Source organism: Herpailurus yagouaroundi, unplaced genomic scaffold, assembly GCF_014898765.1.
Source record: "Herpailurus yagouaroundi ecotype Mexico unplaced genomic scaffold, PumYag 28, whole genome shotgun sequence".
In the NCBI taxonomy this organism is placed as follows: domain Eukaryota; kingdom Metazoa; phylum Chordata; class Mammalia; order Carnivora; family Felidae; genus Herpailurus; species Herpailurus yagouaroundi.
In genome coordinates, this window is record NW_024412376.1 from 133,324,920 (window position 1) to 133,343,347 (window position 18,428).

An 18,428-nucleotide genomic window follows, 5' to 3' on the forward strand; every position below is an offset into this window, starting at 1 on the left:
AGACTCTTCAATACAGAAACAAACTGAGGGTCACTGAAGGGGGGGAGGTGGATGGGGGAATGGGCTGAATGGATGATGGTCATTAAAGGAGGGCACTTATTGGGATGAGTATATGGTGTTATATGGAAGTGATGAATCACTGGGTTCCAATCTTGAAACCAATATACTACACTGTATGTGGAATACTTTAAATTTAAATGAAAATTAATTTTTAAAAAGAGAATAATACGAAAAATTATATGCCAACAAATTGGGCAATGGTGAAGAAATGGATAAATTCCTAGAAACATATAAACGGCCAAAACTGAAAATCTGAACAGACCCATAACCAACAAAGAAACTGAACCAGTAATTAAAAATCCTTCAACAAACAAAAGTCAAGGGTCAGATGGCATCCTTGGGGAATCCTAGCAAACATTTTTTTTTAATGTTTATTTATTTTTGAGAGAGAGAAAGAGAGACAGAGCATGAGCAGGGGAGGGGCAGAGAGAGTGAGGGAGACATAGAATCTGGAACAAGCTCCAGGCTCTTAAGATGTCAGCACAGAGCCCAATGCGTGGCCTGAACTCATGAACCACGAGATCATGACCTGAGTCGAAACTGGACACTTAACCAACTGAACCACCCAGATGCCCCAGGAATCCTACCTAATATTTAAAGAAGAGTTAATACCTATTCTTCTCAAACTGGTCCAAAAATAGAAGTAGTAGCAAAACTTCCAAACTCATTCTATGAAGCCAGCAATACCTTGATTCCAAAATCAAACTACCATAAAGGAGAATTACAGGCCAATGTCCCTGATGAATATGGATCCAAAATTCTAAGAAAGCTACTAGCAAATCAAATCCAACAGCACATTAAAAGAATTATTCTCCACAATCATCACAATCAAATGGGATATATTCCTGGCCTGCAAGCGTGGTTCAATATTCACAAATCGACGTGATACAGCACATTAATAAAAAAAAGGATAACCATATGAGACTCTCCACAGATGCAGAAAAGGCATTTGATAAAAGGCAACATCAATTTTTGGTAAAAACCCTTAACAAAGTAGGGATAAAGAGACCATACCTGGGGCGCCTGGGTGGCGCAGTCGGTTAAGCGTCCGATTTCAACCAGGTCACAATCTCGCGGTCTGTGAGTTCGAGCCCCGCGTCAGGCTCTGGGCTGATGGCTCAGAGCCTGGAGCCTGTTTCCGATTCTGTGTCTCCCTCTCTCTCTGCCCCTCCCCTGTTCATGCTCTGTCTCTCTCTGTCCCAAAAATAAATAAAAAAAACGAAAAAAAAAAAAAAGAGACCATACCTGAAAATCACAAAGGCGATATCTGAAAGACCCACAGCTAATATCATCCTCAATGGAGAAAACCTGAGAGCTTTTCCTCTACAGTCAGGAACAAGACAGGGATGTCCACTCTCACCGTTATTTAACATAATACAGTACTAGAAGTCCTAGCCTCAGCAATCAGACAAGAAAAAGAAATAAAAGGCATCCAAATCAGCAAGGAAGAAGTCAAATGTTCACAATTCACAGATGATATGATATTCTATGTAGAAAACCCAAAAGACTCCACCAAAAAATTGCTAGAACTGATACTCAAATTCAGCAAAGTCACAGGATACAAAATCAATGTATAGAAATCCGTTGCATTTCTTTACACCAATAATGAAACAGCAGAAAAAGAATTCAAGGAATCAATCCCATTTACAGTTACACCAAAAACCGTAAGATAACCTAGGAATCACCCTAACCAAAGAGGTAAAAGATCTATACTCTGAAAACTACAGAACACTTATGAAAGAAATTGGAGAGGACACAAAGATATGGAAAACCTTCCATGTTCATGGATTGGAAGAACAAATATTGTTAAAATGTCTATATTACCCAAAGCAATCTACACATCTAATGCTATTCCTATCAAAATGCCACCAGTATTTTTCAAAGAGCTAGAACAAAAAACCCAAAAATTTATATGGAACCAAAAAAGACCCCAAATAAGCCAAAGCAATACTGAAAAAGAAAAGCAAAGCAGAAGTATCACCATTCCAGACTTCAAGCTATATCACAAAGTTGTAGTCATCAAGACACTATGGCACTGGCACAAAAGCAGACACGTACATCAATGAAATGGAATAGAAAACCCAGATATGGACCCATAACTGTACGATCAACTCATCTGCGACAATGCAGAAAAGAATGAATTTCCAATGGAAAAAAAGACAGTCTCTTCAAATGGTGTTGGGAAAACTGGACAGCGACAGACAGAAGAATGAAACTGGACCACTTTCTTACACCATACACAAAAATAAATTCAAAATGGATGACAGGAAAACATCAAAATGCCAAGGGAGAAAACAGGCAGCAACCTCTCTAACACTGGCCGGAGCAACTTCTTACTAGACACGTCTCTGGAGGCAAGGGAAATAAAAGCAAAAACTTCATCAAGATAAAAAGCTTCTGCACACTGAAGGACACGATCAATAAAACTGAAAGGCAAACTATGGAATGGGAGAAGATATTTGCAAATGACATATTGGATAAATGGTTAGTATCCAAAATCTATAAAGAACTAACCAAACTTAACACTCAAAAAACAAATAATCCAGTGAAGAAATGAGCAGAAGACATGAATAGAAATTCTTCCAAAGAAGACATACAGATGGTTAATAGACACATGAAAAGATGCTCACAACATTACTCATCATCAGGGAAATACAAATCAAAACTATAATGAGATATCACCTTACACCTGCCGGAATAGCTATGGTTAACAACACAGGAAACAACAGATGTTGGCAAGGATGTGGAAAAAGGGGACCCTCTTATACTGTTGATGGGAATGCAAACTCGTGCAGTGACTCTGGAAAGCAGTGTGGAGATTCCTCAAAAAGTTAAAAATAGAACTATCCTACAACCCAGCAATTGCACTACTAGGAATTTACCCAAAGGATACAAAAATACTCATTTGAAGGGACATGTGCACCACAGGGTTTATAGCAGCATTATCAGCAATAGCCAAATTATGCAAAGAGCCCAAATGTCCACCAACTGATGAGTGGATAAGGAAGATGTGGTATATACATATACAATGGAATATTACTCAGCCATCAAAAAGAATGAAATCTTACCATTTGCAACGATGTGGATGGAGCTATGGTATATTATGCTAAGGAAAACAAGTTAATCAGAGAAAGACAAATACCACATGATTTCACTTACATGTGGAATTTAAGAAACAAAACAGATGAACATAGGGGAAGGAGAAAAAAAAAGAAAGGCAAATCACACGAGACTCTTAACTATAGAGAACGAAGTGAAGGTTGCTAGAGGGAAAGTGGGTGAGGGGATGGGCTAGATGGGTGACGGATATTAAAGATGAGCACTGGATGTCATATGTAAGTGATGGATCACTAAATTCTACTCCTAAAACCAGTATTACACTACATGTTAACTAACTAGAATATAAATAAAAACTTGAACAACAACAACAACAACAACAAAAGTGACTTGTGGGGGCACCTGACTGGCTCAGTCAGTAAAGCATGTGACCCTTGATCTTGTGGTTTTGAGTTCAAGCCCCGCACTGAGTATAGAGCCTAATTAAGAAAAAAAAAAAAATGTGACTGGTGAAATATCTAGATTATGTATAGTTTTTACTTGATAAGTTATAATTTTCTGTATTTTCCAAAAAAATGCCGAAAATTAAAAAAACTAAGAAATACATTCATTGCCAAATTACTTCTAATATTATTACTACTAATACTGACACTATCTAGTTTACTCTTACGCTTTCAGCTAGCCAAAAACACAGGAAAACCTTTGGTGATGAATCATCTAGCAAGCAAAAGTGTGACCTAGATCAGGTAGCTCAGCCTAGAGAACAATAACGGATATGATTTCTCTCCAGAACACAGTAAGCAACAGGGAAGAATATTGTTTTTTTAAGTAAATATGAGATGCTGGCAACTTCCTACATTGCCTATTGGTATACATCTCTACTGCCCTTAATTCTTGTTAATATATGCTTAGAAAAGTAAAAACAGTATCTAATATATTTAGGGTTTACCAAGCGCCATTGTCTTAAATGCTTTCCCTGCATCATATTTTCTAATTTATATTCCAAAACATACCTCAAAGTCATCTATTTCTCTCCATCTCCACTGCTAACCACCATGGCCTAGCCACAGCCTTGCCTGCCTAGATAACTATCATAGTTCCCAAATGATGTCCTTACTCACTCTCCCCTTTTCAATCCATTCTCCCCACAGTAGTCTGACTGATATTTTGTAAATATTGCCCTTTTTTAAAACCTATGGCCTAAAAGGCACTGATGCTTCTCAAACTTCATTTCATACTCTATGCCCATTTCCCCGAGCCACAGCAGTTTTCTTCTCTGCTCCTGAACGCTACTATATGGTCTTTAGGGTTCCTATTTGCTCTACCTGGACTGCTCTTCACCCTAGATCTTCACGTGGCTAGTTCATTTTCATTTTTCATGCCTTGACTCAGTCACCACCTCCTTAGCAGATCTAAATGAAATGGCCTCTGCTAGCTACTTTTTAGCCCATCATCTTTGCAGCACTTAGACATGTTTTCTCATTCTTAGTGTCTGCCCAATGAAGGTCTGTCTTGTTCAGCACTAACTACAATGCCTGGCACCCTTTGCTGAACTGAACCTCAACTCACAAAAACCTATGAGGCACACAGTATGATTAGCATCATCTTTCAGTTAACACATCCTATCATAAATTTGAACTATATAGAACTATGCTGTCAGCCTGCCAAAATGGTCTTTTATAGCTGGCAATGTTCCTATAACTTATTCAAAGTGGGGTGGGGGGAGGAGGCACAACAAAAGTGAAAACTTCCACTCTGTTTTCCTTAGGGTAATAAATACTACCAGATTAGAGACAGGAATAAAATACAAAAATTTAATTTTTTATTTAAAACTACACTTCTGTTAAACCTCAGATTTAAGCAAAAGCACGTATCTGTTAATCTGATATGCAGTACTTAAAGGAGCATCCTCCCATCTCAAATTTTTGTCAAATGAGGTGAGGCATAAATATATGAAAAAATAAAATAAGTGCCCCATGCAAAGTCAGAGGAACTTTTTTAAAAAAAGGAAATATTAACTACAGAAACTAAGTCACATTTTTATTCTTTAAAAGGATTATGTTTGGGGTGCCTGGTGGTTCAGTTGGTTGAGCGTTCAACTCTTGATTTCAGCTCAGGCCACGATCTCATGGTTTGTGAGATGGAGTCCCATATGGAGCCCAGTGAGGAGCACAGGGCCTGCCTGAGATTCTATTTGTCTCTGCCACTCTCCTGTCCCCACTGACAGGAGCGGCATATATTCTTACTGTACATTTTTTCTAGTTTTACCTAATAGTACAATAGCATTTTCTCATGTCACTAAATATTGTCCTAAATTGATATTTTTAATGTTGTATACATCACCAGTGCATAATAAAGGTACCATAATATATTTCAGTTTCCAACTCTCCATAACTAAAAATGTTATCAATTTATTATAATGAATAATGAACCTGTGCACACACTGTAATACCTCTCTGCTTATTTCTTTAAAGTAAATCATTTTAAATAGAATCATTGGGTCAGAAAGTATAAACTTTTAAAGTTTTTGTTTTTTTAAAATGTTTATTTTGAGAGACAGCACAAGCAGAGGAGGGGAAGAGAGAGGGAGAGAGAGAATCCCAAGACATGGGGCTGGATCTCACGAAGCCTAAGATCATGACCTCAACCAACTGAGCCACCCAAGCACCTCTAAAGTTCTTTTTGTTCTTTAATGTTCATTTATTTTTGAGAGAGACAGAGTGTGAGCAGGGGAGGGGCAGAGAGGGAGACACAGAATCTGAAGTAGGCTCCAGGCTCCAAGCTGTCAGCACAGAGCCCAACGAGGGGCTCGAACTCAGGAAGCGCGAGATCATGACTTAGGCTGAAGTTGGACACTTACTGGACTGAGCCACACAGGTCCCCCTAGTTCTTTTTTTTTCTTTCTTTCTTTTTTAGTGTTTATTTTAGAGAGAGAGCATGAGCAGGGGAAAGGCAGAGAGAGAGGGAGACAGAGGATCTGAAGTGGACTCTGTGCTGACACTAGAGAGCCCGATGTGGAGCTAGAACTCATAAACCATGAGATCATGACCTAAGACCTTTCGGATGCTTAAACAACTGAGCCACTCAGGTGACCCCTTTGTATTCTTTTTATATAAAGAATAACTGACCTCCAAAACACTGTTCAACTGTATGTCCCAATGAATAGTAAGAAAGTTCCTGCTTTCCTGTACCCTCCGTATGAGGCATCATTATGGAAAACTTAGCCAATATGCTACAGGCAATGAGTAGCAAATCCTTAAACTAATATTTCCATGCCTACTGGTACGTATGGTAGATTTTTGCATTTTTATTGGCCACTTGAACTCCTTTAATGAACTCTTCATTTATTTATTTTGCCCATTTTTTTACTGCAAGATACACTGGTTTGTAAAAATTCTTTATAAATTAGGGATACTAACTTTATAACTGCACTGTTCAATACAGTAGTCACTGTCCATTGAGCACCTGAAATGTGGCTATTCTGAATTAAGATGTGCTAAACATAAAATGCACACTGGACTTCAAAGATTTAGTACAAAAAATAATGTAAAATAACTCAATTTTTATCTTGATTGCATACTGAAATATTTTGAAAATACTGGATAAAATATATTAAAACTGGGGCACCTGAGTAGCTCAGTTGGCTAAGAGTCCGACTTCAGCTCAAGTCATGATCTCGTAGTTTGTGGTTTGAGCCCCGCATCGGGTTCTCTATTATCAGAGGCCACTTCAGATCCTCTGTTCCCCTCTCTGCCCTTCCCCCACTAGCGCATGCTCTCTCTCAAAAATAAATGTTAGAAAAAAACCCAAGAACTAAAATATATTAAAATTAACACTATCTGTTTTTTACTATTTCACATTTGGCCATCAGATAACTCAAGATTACATACATGGCTCAATTATCTTTCTTTTGGACAGTGCTGCTCTACAATGTTTTCCTTATCCCCTTGAAACTGAGCTTTCAGTGTACAGGCATTTCTCATTTCTAAGTATGCAAATAAGGCAATTGTTTCCCTTAAGGCTTCCTTCTCTCCTTATTCTTTGTAAGTTTTTCCTCCACCACACAGGAATTTAGAAGCATAAACTTTTTCTTGACAAAGAAAAATATGTTTTTGGAATTTTTCCCCAAAAGTTCTTCAAATATCCTTTTCTTCTTACATGCATCCAACTTAAATAGTACCCTTTTTCTAAATGCTTTTTAAAATTTTACCATAACAGTTGTCCTTTTAAAAATTGTTTCGGTATTTCTGGAACTAAATTTTTACAAAGAAGGCTATTTTTAAAACCTACTACATGTTTTTTTAAGTGTGAAAACACATTTTAATTTCCTGGTGATAAACATTCCAAAGAACTTTGCAAAGTCATTCTGACTGATGGAATAGGTATTATTATCTGTGGTTCACAGATGGATGAGACAAAGAGTACATAATTTTGGACACGATGACAGTTACAGAGAATAGGGAATACAAATTACACTATTTCAAATCCTTTCAACTAACACTTAAAGGGCAGTTTAGACTAAATTCAACAGCCAATATACCTAATTTAAGTGTAAAATGCCAAAATTGCTTGGCAATAAGAATCAACTCTGCTAGAAGGTTTACTTGGGGATTTTGGAGTATGGTATAATCAGATGATTCATTTTGTTCATTAGGGAACCGGCTATATTGCCAAAATAGAAAAACTCAACTTTTCTAGCACCACCAAAAAGCCCCAAGAACAGTGACGTTAAAATTAACTCCTCTGAAATTTTAAGAGCCAGTTTATACATTCATTGCAAATAAAAAACACTGATGTATTCTAATTTTATCTGCACAGCTTAGGCATTACTTTAATTTATATTACTTATCAACTTGAATGACTTGACTGCAAGTTCTAACTTCTACTCTGAGGTCACAAACATGATACAAAGTTTTTCAAACATGAACTTTTGGGAAATGTTTCTGTAAATACTCTGCATACTCAAGAATCTGAGGAATTAGACTAGGGGTGGATATGGTTCTGTTTTTCCCTCTTCGTTCCTATCGGTTCTGGAGAATCAAGCTACAGCATGTCAAGCCATGGTAAAAACAGACACAAGCCTTACTAAAACTGAAAAGTTCCTTGCTATCTTGGAAACTGTGGGACAACTTAAATTTGAGGCAGAAAAGAATGCTGAAGGAGAGGGATAAAAATTCGCGTCAACCACATTTTTCTGAGTTACAGTTCCAGTACACACGTTTTCACCAATAAGATTGTTCAACGGAACCGAAGAGTTCTCTTGCTTTTCAGTCCCAAACTGGGTCCATTCAATGACTGTGGCACGGTCATACGCTCATACTCAAGAATGATTCGTAAATAATGAGTACTCCCCCCCGCCCCCAATCCTCCCTACTTTCGGGAAATTTAAGACAAAAGTTGGAGATATGGGAAAAGGGGCAGGGCAAGAAAACCTGTTCGGCCAAAAGCGCTCAAAGAAAGGGAACTGGTGAGCTCGAAACACCCAGGCACTCTGGGGAGTCAGCAATTTCTCACTGTCCGAAAGGAAAGAGATTGTCACCGGGGACATTGCGATGCAAACGTGGCGTTTCATTTGGTACAAAGTGGTTGGCTTCACGCATGCGACCAGGCCCGAGAGCTACCCGCAAGTTTCCGCGGGGGTCGTTTTAGGGCCAGAGGCGAAACCAGGGTCTGGGAGACCTCTCCAGAAACCCCGCGGGCTGGGCGGGCCGAACTGCAAAGGCGGAGACCCGGAAGCAAGGTTAGGAGGTTGGGGAAGGGCAAGCAGGCGAACTGCCCGAGGCGAAGCGCCGAGACCGGCCTGGTCCTCCAGGTCACCTGCCGCGGAGTCAGCGGCCGGGCCGGTACACTCACCCTGGCGCTCGCTGGAGCCGTGGGCCGCCGCCCTGCAGCGCAGACGGAGCCGGCACAGGGAGGACCAGCTACATCTGTGGGCCGCAGCGGCGGCGGCCAAGCCCGGTAACATCCTGGCGGGGCAAAGGCCCCTATTCGGACACCACCTCCTGCCTCCGCGACGCCGCCGGCAACAACTGACTCCATAGACCGGACACCTGCTAATACTCACGCCTGCGCCGCCACAGGCGGCCTGGATGACCCGGAAATAGTAACAACATTTAGCGCCGCAGAGCCCGCAGGTAGCGGAAGTGACGTAGTCTCGGAGCACAAATCGAAAGGCCTTGCCTCCGCAGACCGTGACGCCACGGTGTGCGCAGGGCGGGGATGCTGCGGAGTTTTGGTGTCCTCTTCGCTTTTTCTGCGTCTGTACCTTTTCCTGTTAGTTGGAAGTCATCGCCTGAATGGTTTGCATCCTAACAGCTAGGAAAACCGTGGGAGAAGTGACAGGGCCTTTTCGGGCGTCTGCCTGCTTCTATTTCTGAGCTCGAAACGTGGGCCATGCTGTTGGAAATGGGAAGAGAGGTGGGAAGGAAGGATGGTGGCTTACTTAACCTCTCTCTCCGGAGCCTTCTTGGATGAGCTCAAGCAGCGGCTAACGTGCCGAACTCAGTACTCTCCAAACCCTGCCCCAGTACGTCGTTCTCCTCTAACACACCAGTGTGTAGCCAGAGTACGTGAAGGCAGGTACTTGCCTTATTTACCTCTGAACCTCGGATTCCCGTGTGTAATGTAATAAAGTAAGACTTTAATGTGTTCGAGGTGGGTTAAGTGGAGATGTGCGGACATCGGAACAGGAGTCAGTCTGGTTCTAGAAAGATCGGAACAATACTCACCACGGTGTTGACCTCTGACATGCTCATTCAGATTTTAGCTCAAACTCAATAGACACTTTCCTTGACTACGCTGGCTGGAGTAGGGCTGGTTAGTCTCTACCCGGTTGCCTTGTATACTTTTCTTCAAAACGCTTATCACTATTTGAAAGTTTCTATGTAGTTGTTTTGTTTTGTTTTGTTTTGTTTTGTTAATTTGCTCGGAATAGAAAATAAGCATCACGGAATCTTGGGTTTTGTACATTGCTGTTTCCGAGGGGGTAAAACAACCGCCAGCACAGCAAATAGAGTGGAATGCATTGTCGTTTGTTTTGAAATCAATCTGAGTAGCTTAACTATGTTCCTACAGAATAGCTCTTTCAAAGGGAAGTAAATTAGTTTGTTCCTAATTTTGAGAGAATCTACAGCCTTTTTTGCTAATTAAGTATAACCAGCTTAGTGGGGTCACAGTGAATAAATTATCACAAAATGGTAAGCAAATTTAACTTCTATGACAAACATAGTTTAATACATTAAGGTTAAATATTCATAACCTCAAGATTATAACAAATCAGAATATTACTAGAAAGTTCTTGTCTCTTCTTTGTGGATAGATTTTAACAGAAATTCAACTCCATGATACAAAATACATAAAGGCTTAACTCTAACTTTATAGTCATTGTATGTAAATGTCCATTAATCTTTGCCATAATGCTAACCTGCTTTGGATTTCTTAAAGTAGCCCCTGGTTTCTTATAGTGGATACTGTATTAATTTTGATGAACTTCCAGAAGCCTTGACTTGCCAAATAAGTTTGAAGAATAAAGCAGATCTTGCTGTGTTACCTTGTTTAAACCCTCACAATGCTGGATCACATAATAAGGTCTTCACGGCCTTAGATTAAAATACTTACCCAGGGGTCCCTGAGGGGCTCAGTCGGTTGGGCATCCAGTTCTTGATTTCCACTCAGTTCATGAGATTGAGCACTCAGTTCATGAGATCAAGGGAGGCACTTTGCTGACAGCTTGGGCTGCCCCTCCCTGCTCCAGCATGTCCGCGTACTCTCTCACTCGCTCTCTCGCTCTCTCAAAGTAAATAAACTTAAAAAATAAAATACTTCTGCAGCTGTCTTGGTGTTTACACCTTGATGTTAGATACAATGATGTGTTTTCATAACATACTTGTCCTGCTGGGCAGTCTTCAAAATTTCCCCAAGTGCTGAAAATTAAGGAAATGTGAGTTGTAGAGTTCCTTAGAATTTCCCTTGACCCTAAATTCTTTGAGAAATCCCATCCTTTGCAGACTTTGCAGCAGTAAAGCAAAGTACCAAGGTCTACCAAGAGACGTTGCCTTACTGCTGCACCTCAGACACATTCAGCAGCTGCCTATATGTAGTAAACAGATAAGACTCCAACATCATGGAGTTTATTTTTCTATGTGAGGAGACAAACTTTTTAAATAGACATATAATTTCAAATAGTGGTATTAGAGATGCCTGACTGACTGGCTGAGTTGGTACAGCATGCGACTCTTGATCTTGGGGTTGAGTTCAAACCTCACGTTGGGTTTATTTTTTAAAAATTAGTAACGGTAAAATATCAGTCATATGGCAATTGCCACACCCTCTGTGTGCATTATCTTATTCATAACACCTAAGTAAGTTATAGATGAGGAAACTAAGGCAGAGATCTTGCTGTTAACCACCACACTTTACTTTCTAAGTCAAACGGTTTTATCCTTTGGAAGAAAATGTAGGGTCTTTCAAGATTTGAATGACAACAGGGGCGCCTGGGTGGCTCAGTCAGTTAAGCGTCTGACTTTGGCCCAGGTCATGATCTCACAGTTTGTGAGTTCAAGCCCGGCGTCAGGCTCTGTGCTGGCAGCCTGGAGCCTGCTTCGCATTCTGTCTCCCTCTCTCTCTGCACCTCCCCAGCTCATGCTCGCACTCTGTCTCTGTCAAAAATAAATAAACTTAGGGGTGCCTGGGTGGCTCAGTCGGTTAAGCGTCTGACTTTGGCTCAGGAGGTCATGATCTCATGGCTTGTGAGTTCGAGCCCTGCATCGGGATCTGGGCTGTTTCAGATTCTGTGTCTCCCTCTCTCTGCCCCTCCCCTGTTCACACTCTGTCTCTGTCTCTCTCAAAAATAAATAAACATTAAAAAAAAAAATTTTTTTTTTAAACTTAAAAGATTTGAATGATATCTTGTTTTCTGAAATACAGGTCAAGAGAGCATTTCCCCATATTTTTTTATGTATGATCAACATACTAAGTTTCAAAAAAATAAACTGAATTTTTGGGGCGCCTGGGTAGCTCAGTCGGTTGAGTGTCCAACTTCAGCTCAGGTCACGATCTCATGGCTTGTGAGTTTGAGCCCTACATCGGGCTCTCTGCTGTCAGCACAGATCCCACTTCAGATCCTCTATCTCCCTCTTTCTCTGCCCCTCCCTCACTCACACTCTCTCAAAAATAAACATTTTTTTTTTTTAAATTGAGTTTCATGAGGATCTGAGATATAAATAGATGCCTAAATTTGGTAACTATTAAGTCAGATGGATGGAAATAGATGTAGGAAAGAAGTGTCATTTGATTATTACCATACACAACACCTGCAAAGTTTTCCATTAATTCTGAAGGAGTTCCCACATCTTTCAGAAATTGGCTGTAATTAAGCTGACTGTTCCTTGGTTTCATCTTGTCTATAGCTTTGGGAAAACAGTGATTCGAAACAAACTTGACCGTTTATGTGGAAAATTGACTTAGATAATCCATTAGAAGATAAAGTGAGTGGTTCTATCATGAGGCATACTAAGAACACAAATTTAATTTTGAACATATGTGTTGGCATCGTGTTGCTTTTGGCCGCAGGATTGAAGGAGGAGGGAGCTTGCCCACCTGAACACTTGAAAAAGAAAATGTTTTACATGTGGATAAAAGGAAGACTGTCTGGCCACACTCAAAGGTATCATTCCCTGCTGTACAAGCATGGTCAGAAGCAATGTGGGTCTGCACATATTTTGCATATATAGCAAACGTCTGCATAAGTAGAGAAAGTGAAATGTGAAGTTGATATGTTTCTGACCAGGCTGCTAATCCCCCTCTCCATTTTTCAGAGGTGTTGAGTGATTTTCCCAAGATCACTCAGCAAGGATGAGCTAGAACATGGAATCAGACTCCGGTCCTCTAATTCCAAATCCGTACGTGTGTGACCATAGGGTGTGGTGGGGAGAGGCAGAGGTTGGTTGTTCTGATAGGTTTTCTCCCCTACGTTATTCTGTGAATTAACTTGTTTTTTAATCACAATTATTATGTGAAATAACCATATAGTACTCCACTTGCACTCAGTAGGTTCACCCTTTACCACTTCCATCCAGGAATAAGAAGAATTTGTCCAATGTTGACCATATTCCTGGGTCCTAACTCTTACCTTCTTAGCTCTTTTCTCCATACACTCCTGGCTCCTTTCCTCAGAGGTTAGTGATCAGGGGATTACAGGTATTCTAGCTGGGAAAATCAAATTACTAAATACTCCTGGGGACAGAGCAGACTGAAATGTTTGATAATCTTTATCCTTGAGAAAAATAAGCTGGGGACTGAGAGCATGTAGATTTGGTACTTTGGGGGAGGGCAGCAAACTCTCTTTGGTGGAGAGAGTTAAACTTCTTCCCCAAAGCCACAGGTGGGGGCACCAAAAGAAATTCTCGTTAGGCTCTTAAAATTTTAACTTTTTATTTAAGTATAATACACGGAAGAAAGCACAAATCCTATGGGCATGGCTCTAGGGATTTTAACTAGGGAACAAAACTGTGTTATCAGCACACAGCATTGCCCGCTTCCCAGAAGCTTCTCTTCTAGTCACTACCCTCCCACCCCTGAAGGTAGTACGAATCCTAACAACAGAGATTAATTTCCCGTTTGAGACTTTCTATGTTGTACACTATGTGTTCTTTCATACTACATATGAAAGAGTCTAGTTTCTTTACCTCAAACATTATGTTTGTAGGATTCATATTGTTATGTTCATTCTCACTGCTATATAGGATTGTATTGTGTGAATATCCCACAATGTACCCATTTTACTGCAGATTAGCATTTGGGTAGTTTTAGTTCAAGACTTACAAATTATCAATGACCTGTGTATGCATTTCTGATGGACATATTCCTGGGACTAAAATTACTGGGCCATATGGTATGCAGACTTCCAGCTTTAGCAGTTGCTAACAGTTTGCGAAAGTAGTTGTACCAATTACCAATAGACACCCCCAATAACAGTATGGGGAAGTTCTGTTTGCTCATGACTGTACCACCATTTGCTACTATCCTTTTTTTTTTTTTCTTTTTTAACCTCATGGGAGGTATGGAGCGGTATAACATTGTAGTTTTAATTTGCATTTCCTTGATGATAAATGAAGCTGGATACAATTTCAAATGTATATTGGCTCGTTAGATATCCTTTTCATATCCTAGTCAAGATGATTATTGCCCACCTTTATTTTAGGTTGTCTGTGTTTTTCTTATTGATTTGTATGAGCTCTTGATATTTATATTCTGGAAACAAGTCCCTTGTTGGATATGTGTATTACAGATATCATCTTCCACTCTGTGAGTTGTCTTATCATTTTTTAGTGGTGTCTTTGGAGAAAGGAAGGTCTTCATGTTAAATTATCAATTTTTTCCAAATTATCAATTTATTTCACTAATAGTTAATATCTTTTGTGTTCTATTTTAGAAAGTTTTACTTATGCTGTGGTACTTGTAAAGTTTTGTAGTGTCTTCAAGACAAAGAAAGGGATATCTCCATCCCCATTTGGATGTTTGCTTAACCACCAAGCTTGGTGATCTATCCCAGCACTATAAATTTGGAGGTAATTTTGAGCATGGGGTGGGGGTGGGGGCAGATGGTACATGGAGCAGAGAGAATTCCAATATATAGACTTGGATCCCATCTGATCCTATAGACCTCAGGTTGGGATCACAGACAGTAAATGAGATTGACACCTGTAGACTTGTCATAGAACATGGGGCAACAGATAGGTGTACATCAGATGAATGTACTTCACCACTGCTGGCCACGAGTCAGCTGATGGATACAGCAAGTCTTACTTATAAAGAGCTATCAAAACATAGGGAACTGTTTGGGATTGAATTTCTCCTCAATGGGGCCTGTTGGGAATTCCCATGTGCACTCACTGACAAGGAACTAGATAAGCCACAGGGACCTACAGAAAGGGGACAGCAACCTTACCACACTCATGCACTTAAGACATTACCTGTTTTCCTTGTTGAGCTCCTGACCACACCACCAGAGGAGGAAGCACACGGAAGAGGTGTGTGTAAAGAGAGCTGGATCGACAGGTCTAGTCTACCCTGGAGGGGCGTGAGTATTTTTAAATTAAATTATGAGACTGATGTTTTAAATGAGTAGGACTAAATCTCAGTACCTGGAATTAAGAATCTAATAAACAGGGAGGCTGCTATCCCAAAACAATGAAGTTCAGCAAAGTACCAAGAATAGAAAATATGACACTTTCAGGGACATGCCTCTTGAGTTGAGATTCTCAAACTGGTTACACAGTTTTGTCTCCCCTAGTATCTTTAGACAGGGATTGTTTCTTACTCACCTTTCAAGCTTTGGTGTCTAGTGTACAATATAGTGCATGGGACATATAATGTATGTGGGTAAGTGAGTGAATGCATCCAAACTGTAAGAACTACGTAACTTAATTCTCCTTTAGTCCACAGGCCCCTTCAGAGAGATTAGGAATTAAGGTTATTTCTGTAAAATCTCTACAATTTCCACCCCACAGAGAGAACTTTCAGTCCACTTTTACTTCTTTTTCTAATCAGCTCTCCTTCTCTCTCAATAAACATATACATAATTCCTCTAGGAAAAGTACGTTTTTCCCCTTAAATGTTATGTGACTTTGATCCACATTACTGAAAGGCTCTCACAGGCTCTAGAGACCCTTCCCTTTCTTTTAGGAATCTACACGTTCTGTCCCCAGCACTCCACTCCATTTCCTCTGCCACCATCCCCTCCCGCTTCTCCATAAATACCCTCCTAACTCTGGCCTTACCATGTACCAGCTCTGTCCATGTCTGAAGCCACTTTCCCACTTCAGCATCACTTTGGGGAATCAGGGAGAGAGGAATGGGAGACAATATTTCCTATCTCTTGCCTCAAATATCTATACAAGTGGGGACAGGAAGGTGAAAAGATAAACAGGGCCAGAGTCTTGTTCTTTTTTATTCTTAGCCTCTCGTGAAACCATCTTCCACCAAACATTTCCGTAGCATAGACATGCTTCATTACAGCTTCTTTGTTCTCCCCAGCAATCCTACACTTTTTCCTGATACCTCCAACATTTCTTTTCTTGTCTTTGGATAGCTTGCCAGAAGTACTTTTGTCTGACATCAATCTGTGTGTGTGTGTGTGTGTGTGTGTGTGTGTGTGTATCAGATTTGTATGAAATTTTACATTATTTGTCCTTTCTAAAAATCCAGATCTTTACCTTTTTTTAGCCCTAGAAAAAGGAGTCAAATTGAGTCAATTCTGGTATTTTGGCTATGCCATATCAGGGCATAAGCAGCTACAGAGAAACTGAAAAAGGAAGAAAAGAATCTGGTCCCTGCCCTGTTTTCTGGTTAGGGAGGAGCAGACTTTGGAGAAGGGCAGCCAAAGCATGCTTTGTAACAAGCCAAAAATATGCCCTTGAAAGCTGAGGCCTAAACTGTGCCCGTAAGATGGTAAACAAGCTTGACTGTGGCTTTGGCTTCTTCACAGTAAGGAATAATTCTTTCACATTCTTCTACATACTTAAACAGAAATAGATCATAAAGAGCCAGGAGACATTCTAAAGAATTGAAGCAAATGGAAGAATTTAATAAATAGAAAAGAACTAAACAAATGAAGTAAAAAAAATAAGCAGCAAAAATATATTTTTTTAAAGCTAAAAACATTTTAGAAAGTGTCAAAGAAATAATTACCAAGCCCCAGGTGGCTGGGACAAATGACTTGCAATCAGAGGCCAGAATACAAAACATAATACAAAACATAATTATTCATTAACTCGCAGGGTAGCCTCTGCTACATGTTACTTCACCAACTGAAGCGTGTGCTAAGGACAGTGAATTCTACACTTAAATATCTAATAATTCGAGAGAGTCATTCCTGTCCCATATTGCAAAAAAAAAAAAAAAAAAAAAGTGGTATGAGGAAAAGTGGTTAAATGGAATCAAGACGAGTCCTAGAATCTAATATATTTGAACTGGGCTGGGCAGCAGGCTACTCACTGACCTAGTGGCTGAATACAGTAGTTCTGGTGACAAAGGAAAAGCTCTGAGGCAGCCCGGGATTTTATGCCCTCACTGCTTTTTCTGATGATGGGCTCACACCATTTCTTTTCCATAAGTAAAGCATCAGATTGTTTACTCACTCCACCCTCTGGCCAAGAAGTACAAGTTCACGATGGGAACCATACTCCAGGCTGTTACTTATCAGGATGTGAAATGAGAAAGAAAATATGCAACTGATAAAGCTTAGAGACAGAATCAGGAAGGAAGAAAAATAAATTTGAAAACAGATCGTTTAGCAGTTGCTGTTAGAAACAAATTCCAGCCACCCCAAAGCCATTGGCTGAGTACCCCCACCCCCAGGATTCCTCATGCCCACTGGCCTGCTCTGCCCACAGGACCCTGGGCTGGCTGTGGAGGGGCTGCCAACAGTGGCCCTGACCTTCCTTGCTAGAGCACACCTCTTTGCGGGGTTGCTCCTTCCAAGCATATGCGTGTGTTTGTATGGAACAGTTACTTGCCATGTTGGGGCAGTTTTAGGAATTGCTTCTAATTAAAAAAAAAAAAAAAGAAAGAAAGAAAGAAAGAAATTCTAGATTAAAAATAAAGTTTCTATCTAAATTCAGTTCTCTTGACATGGAATTTTTTTTATTAAATTCTTTTGCAATTTTTTTAAGGTTTTTTTTTTTTGTTTGTTTGTTTTTAAGTAATCTCTACACCCACTGTGAGGCTCAAACCCATGACCCCAAGATCAAGAGTCATAAACTCTCTTCAGACAGCCAGGTGCCCCTGGAACTTTTTAATGGTAGGTAGAGTTCAGTACCAGTCAAGGACATTTATCATACTTTCTGTCTACCCAGCATATCTTTGATGTAATTCCAGTATCTGGGGGAATTTCCCACCTTGTGGGTCCACCTCCCCAGGATAGAAAGCGGGAACTTGCTTTTCCAGGCCCCCTTGCAGCTAGGGCCCACAGATGTGACAGAGACATCCCTTTGGAAAAAGTGATGGGAAAAGCAAGGCATCTCATGGAATACATTTTGTGCAAGGGAAGAGGTGTGAGGCCAAAGATATATGGCCTCACAGGTAGTGGGGACAGAAGTTCTGGCGCGTAACCCCACAATAGTGATGACTGTCTCCAATGGAAACTACATCATTCCTGGTTCTATAGCTTCCAAGCTTGATTCTCTACTTCCAGATTTTTTCCTTTGAAAAGGATCCTTTTCTGTTTAACTAGGGTGGATTTTGTTTCAAACATTCAGCGTGTATTTATTGAGTGCAATCTATGTTCTAGGAACCGGCTTTTAGCAATGCAA

At 40.2% G+C, this 18,428-nt stretch overlaps 1 protein-coding gene across 1 annotated transcript in view; it reads right to left on the reverse strand.

The window, feature by feature from the left end:
- Window positions 1-9,194, reverse strand: part of SLC30A9 (solute carrier family 30 member 9) — an 86,869-nt gene extending 77,675 nt beyond the window's left edge. Inside the window, exon 1 of the mRNA XM_040484881.1 lies at window positions 8,971-9,194. Within this exon, the coding sequence (XP_040340815.1) occupies window positions 8,971-9,082 (112 nt within the window). The 5' untranslated portion in view covers window positions 9,083-9,194. The remainder of the gene's footprint in view (window positions 1-8,970) is intronic.
- Window positions 9,195-18,428: the final 9,234 nt, after the last annotated feature.